The sequence below is a fragment of the Gymnoscopelus microlampas genome (genome assembly GCF_963454915.1).
Source record: "Gymnoscopelus microlampas genome assembly, chromosome: 11".
Taxonomy (NCBI): Eukaryota; Metazoa; Chordata; class Actinopteri; order Myctophiformes; family Myctophidae; genus Gymnoscopelus; species Gymnoscopelus microlampas.
The window spans coordinates 45,606,887-45,614,838 of record NC_139948.1 but is presented as its reverse complement, the minus strand read 5'-3'; the positions used below and the strand labels follow the sequence as shown (position 1 = coordinate 45,614,838).

At 41.3% G+C, this 7,952-nt stretch overlaps 1 protein-coding gene across 1 annotated transcript; it reads right to left on the bottom strand.

Annotated features, from left to right (window-relative positions):
* Window positions 1–1,619: 1,619 nt before the first annotated feature.
* On the bottom strand, window positions 1,620–5,274 carry coa3b (cytochrome C oxidase assembly factor 3b). The gene is made up of 3 exons (XM_084072964.1): window positions 5,139–5,274; window positions 4,180–4,323; window positions 1,620–2,400 (listed from the first exon to the last, which is right to left on the bottom strand). The coding sequence occupies exons 1-3, from the start codon at window positions 5,155–5,157 to the stop codon at window positions 2,294–2,296; spliced, it is 270 nt and encodes an 89-aa protein (XP_083929090.1). The 5' UTR covers window positions 5,158–5,274; the 3' UTR covers window positions 1,620–2,293.
* Window positions 5,275–7,952: the final 2,678 nt, after the last annotated feature.

Genomic DNA, 7,952 nt, shown 5'->3' with positions numbered 1-7,952 from the left:
TCAACCCATTCAATCCGGGAACGCACCTGTGTCATTTTAGATTTGAGCTAAAACCATTATTTTATAATTTGGCTATTCAAAAATAGCAGATCTACAAGCTCATAGCGCGGCACAGAGTGCCACGGTACGAGCTTAGGAGATCTGCTATTTTTGAAAGATTGTAAACATTTGTACATGTGAACATCTTTGAATACATTTTTTAAAACAAATATTTTAACTCAAATCTTTGCTTCTGGGGGTCCCTGGAACAATATTGATGGGGATCGGTGGCCAAAAACATCATTTTGGGGGTCCTTGACATGAACAGTGTCACTACCTTGTCTGGGATTGGCAAATGTACACACCTGCTGCCTTCCTTAGTTGTGGTAGTCATTTCATTTTAGTCGCATGTTATCTTTTGTAGTGTTATCACTGTTCTTATATCACTTTGCTTGCATGTTTTGTAAACTATCAAGCTTCATACTTTAAGCTAGAAAGTATGTTCCTATTGGTTTGGCTTGCTTAGGACATGTGGCAGCTACCATTTGTTTGTTAGATATATTCTGTACTTTTTTTTTTTTTTTTTACATTTTTAATAAATCCCATTAGTATAAATGGGAAATGCAGAGGAGACAGATGAAATCATACAGATTGACAAAATGTGTCAAAATCTGTATGATTTCATCTGTCTCCACTGCATCATCCCAATTGTCCACAATTCTTTGACTATAGATATATTCTATACATCGAAACTTGCAACAGGGGTGGAAGCCCAGGCCAAATGTCCCTCGTGGACGATAAAGGTGACCTTGTACTTGACCTTAAGAACCTACAGCTGTACTCACTCATATGTGCTTCCTGCAGCTTGTCTTTGAGGAGACGAATATGAAGCTTTGCTTGACCACTGGTGGTGAACACGGAGCATTTATTGGCCAATCTTCATCCGTACCGACTACAGACATACCGGTAGTTGGAACAAAGTAAAACTGATGCACAGGACAAAGAATGAACTACTAAATATAGTTTATAATAAATATAAAGAAATATCCACACAGTGACACATTTAACAGCAGGATACCTCGGGCTTGTAATGACATCTGGAAGCTAACCACAGATAAACCCCTGTCCTGTAACAAGAATGTAGATGGAAAGAGTGATGGGGGGCTAGTTGTCCCTGTCTAAACCATGGTCCAAATGGACTTACCACCAGCTTCACAGTGACTCCTACTGGTCATCAGATGCACCTGCAGGACAGACAGCAGCAGCCTGAGGTGCACAGTGCGTTCAATGTGGAACTGCACAGGATGGGGATTCAAATTAATGCCATGCTGCATGTGATGATGATGATGATGGTGATGATGATGAGCCAGACAATTCACACTGATGATACCCAGACATTTTAAAGTTGTTCTTAGTTTACATTCTTAGATTTATGTTCATCAGTGCCAAAGTATTTGTAGATTAGTACCAATGTGGCAGCCATGAATATTTTGAAAGTATCAAGTTCTAAAAAGGTCTGGATAAGTGTTCCTTGCTTATTCAATCAATCCAAAAAGTAATCGATAGAATAATAATAAAGAAAATAATTAAATTGACACTTGCAGCCCTAAATAAAACAAGAGCGATGGTGAGAACGGAGGGATTGTAAGACAGATCCTTTATTTTAATTTTATTTTGGACAGTTACAGTATGACTGCAGCTATGACATTATACATATTTTAATAGTGTGGTAGCTTGGTTGTATCCTTCCAGTGTTGAAGAATGTAACAACTGTAGCTGGTTTTACTTTTTTCCCACTTTGCACAATACTATGTCAGTATTATATTTTTTTTAGGCAAAATTGTCTCTCTAGCATCAGTGTTGTGGCAAGTTGATCACTTTTTGGAGCAGGTGCATTATGGGACAGGGTGTTAAGAGCCCATAGTCTGCCCCCGGAAATAAATACAAAACAAAAAAAATCTCATGGAAACTTCAGTCATGAATGGACCTATAGTCAATATGGACTATAGGTCCATATTGATCCATAGAGCCCAACACACTCTTAGGAGTTGGCCCCGTGTGCGAGGAGTGTGAGGCTCTAGGACAGTGGTTCTCAAAGTGGGGTCCAGGGACCCTAAGGGTTCCTTGAGAGGGCTTCCAAATGGACCCTTATAGGTCTATAAGGGACCTCCATAACTCTGAGAATGTACTACTAATGGAACCAAATGGACGCTTACGGGTCCTTATGGTTCCATTTGTACACTTCTCAAAGAGATATGGAAGTCCTTTAAATTAGAAAGGTTCGAGAAACACTGCTTGTCTCGGGTGCGAGGCTCTAGGAGTTGGCCCCAGTCCGAGGCCCCCGCATGATGTGAATTCTTGCCTCGTCATCAATCTCGTCCAGGATCCTCTCCTGTCTGACTGACAGGATGGTGTAACTGACTGAAGAACTGCTGTTAAGTATAATAATGACAACAACAACAACAACAACAATAATCAAGTTCTATGTACATCAAAAAGTTTAGGTAAAAAAACGATATATTTTTAAAAAAACCTCCATTTTAACCCATTTACTAGATTCATCGGAAACACCCCTCCTTGGTTCTGGTGACTGATATTGTCCTTCTAATACGTGAGGAGACCGTGTTTTTTCAATTACTTTTTCAATTTATTTAGGGGAAAATGAAAAAAATAAAAACAAATGTTTTAATCGAAAAAACACGGCCCCCTCAGGTATTAGGAAGGCAGGATGACTCACCAGAACCAAGGACGGGTGTTTTTGATGAATCAAACAGTTTAATAGTATCTGCCGTTTGTAATCAAACGTTTTCTGTTTAAATATGACGTGTTCATTTAAAGGTTTGACGTGTAGAATGTCTGGTATTCCATGTATGCATTCCAAACACAAACATGGAACAATCGTGGAGTGGTTCATACTTCTAATTAGTAAGCTCATCCAACAATTAACTGCTGCAACTGGCGGTCAGCTGAACTAGTCATGCATCACACCCATTTGAAAGTCGTGACAGAAAACGGGCATTTAGTCAAATATTTCCACTTTTCCACAAGATCCATACAAAGAGAGAAGAGACCACAGCATTCCTCCACGCAACCTCTGGTTTCTGTATTTGGCTCTGGAGCCAAACCGGATGCGACCTGCACACCAAAAAGGCTCTATGTGCGCGGCAGCCATATTAGAAATAAATTGGGCCTCTTCCTTACTTCCTTCACAGGTGTTACCGATGATACTAATGAAGGCTCTGTTCCATTCTGGTCAAACAGAGCCAGGGTGCTGATATTGTGCATGTTGGCTCACTGGAAACACTCTGCTACACCAGTGGGTCTCAAAGTGTGGTCCAGGGACCGTCATGGTTCCTTGGGGGGGGGGGGGTCCAAATGGCCCCTGACGGGTGTGTAACTCTGAGAGTGTACAAATGGAACCAAATGGACCCCGTAAGGGTCCATTTGTACACTCTCAAGAGTTATGGTGGTCCTTGAAATTAAAACGTTTGAGAACCACTGTGCTACACTAAATGGAACATAGCCTTCATTGGAAATATTGGTAACACCTGCGAAGGAAGTAAGGAAGAGGCCCAATTTCTTTCCAATATGGCTGCTGTGCATAGAGCCTATTAACCCCAGTCTGCAGTCTGTGTACATGTTGGTTTGACATTCATACAGCAACACTAAAACACATCATGAGCTTAAAATGGGACACATTGACAGATGTGTAATTAATCACACCCGTTAATTTGAATCATCCAGTATTATTATTATTAAATGTGAAAGCATACCAATGGTGTAAAGTAACTTAAGTGCATTTACTCAAAAGTACAATTCTGAGGTATTTGTACTTTAGAGTTTCCAATTTCCAATACTTCTACTTCCACTCCACTACAGCTCAGACAGAGGCAAATATTGTACTTTTACTCCACTACAATTATTTGAAAACTTTAGTTACTAGTTACTTTGCAGATATACATTTTTACATTATAAAACAGACATTAACCACTTTAGTCCTAGGCTATTTTCAAACATTTCAGCACTTTTTACTTTTGGTACTTTAAGTACATTTTGATATTTTGTTTGATACTTTTACTCAAATACATTTTGAACACCAGACTTTTACTTGTAACAGTAGAGTACTTCTAACATTCCAGTATTGATACTTTTACTTGAGTTAAATATCGGAGTACTTTTTTTCCACTGACTGAAGGATACACATTCCAACCACAAACGTTCCTATGGCCAGTCCGGTCCAAAGGTTTCGTCTGCGGATCCTCCCCATGTTCTGCTTCCAGTAAGTGATCTCCTCTCTGCTGCGATGCAGCTGCTTCTGGGCCGCCGTGAGAGGGGCTGTTTTACCTGGACCACAGGGGTGGGGAAAGCAGTGGTTTTCAACCTTTGTCGCGTCAAGGGGACCCCCAAATTGACACAGATTAGCCCACGGACCGCCATTTAAAAAGATATGCCAGGGACTCAACCATTTAGATTTCTTGGGGGTCCCAATCTACATTGTGTCATCATCATTAGTGTTCATTTAACTCTAGAGGGTGTACAAAATGGAACCAAATGGACCCGTCAGGGTCCATTTGGGTCCACTCTCAGAGTTACAGACACATAAGGGTCAATTTGGTTCCTAACTATTCATTTGGCTGGGGACCCCCTGGAACCCCCTCAAGGACCACTGGTGGTCCCTGGACCACTGATTGAGAACCACTGGTGTAAAGTAACTAAGTACATTTTACTCAAGTACTGTACAATTCTGAGGTATTTGTACTTTACTTGAGTATTTCCAATACTTTTACTTCTACTCCACTACATCTCAGAGGCAAATAGTGTACTTTTACTCCACTACAATTATTTGAAAACTAGTTACTTTGTACATTTGGATTATTATCCCAAAAACATACATCAACCACTTCAGCCCTGCCATTTGAAAATAGCCGGTCTACAAGCTCACAAATGTAGATCGTCTATTTTCAAAATATCTTTTGGGTGCATTTTATACATTTGAAAACTTGTGGAATATAAAATAGTATATTTTGATACCAATACTTTTGTACTTTTACTCAAGTAAATTTTGAATTCCGGACTTTTACTTGTAACAGAGTATTTCTACATTGCAGCATTGATACTTTTACTCAAGTAGAACATGTAAGTATTTTTCCACCACTGACCTGGACCCTGGTCCGCCATGTGTGTGTGTGTGTCTGCTCTGTAGACGCGGTCAAACGGTCACTATTATTGTTGTTGTTGTTGTTAGCTTAGCGTCTAGCTCTGTGTATGTGATGTAAGCTGCTGCGTCTTCCTGAGTCAAAGGTTGAGTGAGAGCTGAACTGTAGCTTAGTTAGCTCATTATTGCCATCCTGTGGTAGAGAAGAGCTATTGTTTTTTTTGTGTGTGTTTTTTTTACATGTTTGTGAAAGTGGGTTTTTCTTTTCTCTTGCATTATTATGTTATCAAATAATATGCTGCTTGCTGTTTAAATGGTCTTCTGGTGTGGAACATAAACATACTGCGTTTTCACCATTTCATCCATATGCATGCTTTATGTTGGAATAGACATTGTCACATGTATTATTTACCGCCCTAATAGCACTGTTGATACGTTTGGGAAGCACTGTTAAGCACACATCTACTCTTCATACATGAGGCGACAGTGGCTCAGGTGGTAGAGCGGTCGCTTCTTCGATCCCGGCCTCCCCCAGAGTTAGTGCTGAAGTGTCCTTGAGCAAGACACTGAAGCCCTAATTGCTCCCGATGAGCAGTGGTTCCTTGCATGGTTTCCTCTGCCGTGTGAATGGGTGAATTAAATGTACATTGTTAAGCTCCTTGGATAAAGACGCCATAAAAATGCACCATTTATAGATCATTTGATATGACATGATATAACTATTGATTTTGTTTCTCCGTATAAGTTGCAATAAACACATCTTTCATAAGTCTGCACACGAGTCTTTCAATTAAGATGACATACAACAAAATAATGAGTGTTCATTTCAGTCTGGCACTTAAAAGAGCGTTTTATTTCTGAAAACAAAGGGACAATTAAGGACAACTCGTCGTTGATTCAATCCTTTCATCCGTTTCCAGTGCAAATCAGCTGATCTCAAGGCTTGATATCCGAGTCACATTTTCAGAAACAACATGAGATGATCTGAAGGCTCATTCAGGTTTTGTTTCACATTTAAGGTGCCAGATGCTAAAATGACAGTAGATGAATATTTTTGTTAGTGATGTGAAGGTGAAACAGGCCATGGTGCGGCATGGGTGGATGAGAGGACACTCTTCTCTAATCCGCTGTCCCTCTGCAAGACAGCAAATCTTCTGTGAGAGACGGAGACTGTGAATGAAATAATTCATGTTGTATGCTCTCAGCTCCAGTTCATTACAACATGTGGCACCGCTAAAAAAACACCCAATTAGGCCTACTTAATGTATGTACTTATAAATTAAACAATAAAATATAAGTGTAAAGTTTGTAAAGTGCAGGTTGCTTAAAGCTAAAATCACTGACTCCGCCACCTTTTAGGAGGTCTGGTCCTCAGTTAAAACTTTAAAAAGCAACACAGGTTCGTATGACAACTTTGAGATTTAAAAAGGCAAAAATTAAAACAGAGGCAAATTTGCAAACGAGTGAACACTGGTCTTTATTTAACTTAACCCTATTACAGCGGCATCTAAAATAGCCAAAACACAATAAAATGCCTACCTAAACAAACTAAAAAAAGGGCCCACTAACTAAAATAGTATATAACAATAAAAAGGAGAAACCAGCCAGTTGAAAGAGGAGAGGGAGGGATGGGGGACAGCAGAGTTGATGGCACCACCTTTACACACCAGTAGCTCCGATGTCTCTGTGGAGGACAAGGAGGTACAGATTCAAGGTAGCCTACTTTAACAGTTCTGTCTAGCTAGCTTAGCTCTGGAGACAACGAGTATTGTTTGTCTGATTTACCGGCAAGGCAGCTATGCTCTGCCGCTGCGGTTGTTGCACGTCAAAACTCGGGTCCTCCTTCTCTCGGTCCTCAACAGGATACGATGTGGTCCGTGGGTCATATGGGGGTCAGGGGTGTTGTATTGCCCCTCATTCTGGCTGTCCGTGTCTGTCCCCGTCTGGCTGGTCTGTTGTCTCCGTGCGTCTGTTCCCTGGCTCTGCTTCCTCTCTGTTGTGTCGCTACAAACATTTTGAACTTGGTCCAGCCTCTCGGGGGAACCCTCCCCTCTGCCTACTCGGCTCCGGATTGGCAGAAACTAGAGCTCCACACTGATCCCATATCACACGGCTGCAGTCTATTAGTGTTCTGGGTGCCGTGGTAGAAACAAAAATGCTCCAGACGTGTTCCTGTGAGCAGTAGTGAGGCGCTGTCATCAAGGAGTATGCTGTTGGCCACGGTGGCATCCACACCCTCTGCCACGGTCGTCGGTGTGGACTTGTAGCTGTGGTGGTACGGCAGAGTGGGCTCTTCCCATTGGACCTGAGCATCCTGATGTGTTGGGACACTGGAACCTGGAAGAGTTGATTCACTGGGAAACCTTTCGGTCATGTCTAACATGGGAGGAGAGAAAACAAGGCATTAAATATGAATATATACAGAATAAGAAACAACTGTATCGTCACATCACAGGTTTTTTTGTGCACATTCTATTATTATTAGTATTATTATTATTGCTGTGCAATATTTTTGCACCTGGTCCTGGTCCAGCCAACTTGGTCGCTGGTCCTTGTCGACGCCGCCCGTTCTTAACCACAGTACTCCATTCTGCCGGTGGTACGTCTGTACTCCCCGCTGGCGCTGATGCTTCCCTCAGGTCCAGTGCAGTCCCCCATGGGAGGAGAGAAAACAAGGCATTACATATGAATATATACAGAATAAGAAACAACTGTATCGTCACATCACAGGTTTTTTGTGCACATTCTATTATTATTAGTATTATTATTATTGCTGTGCAATATTTTTGCACCTGGTCCTGGTCCAGCAAACTCGGTC

Bases quoted from the DNA above. Each gene is read 5' to 3' on its own strand.
- coa3b (XM_084072964.1), bottom strand. The intron at 2,401-4,179 runs GTATCCTTCAGT...GCAGTTCTTCAG, and splicing joins AACGTTTGTGGTTGGAATGT to TCAGTTACACCATCCTGTCA.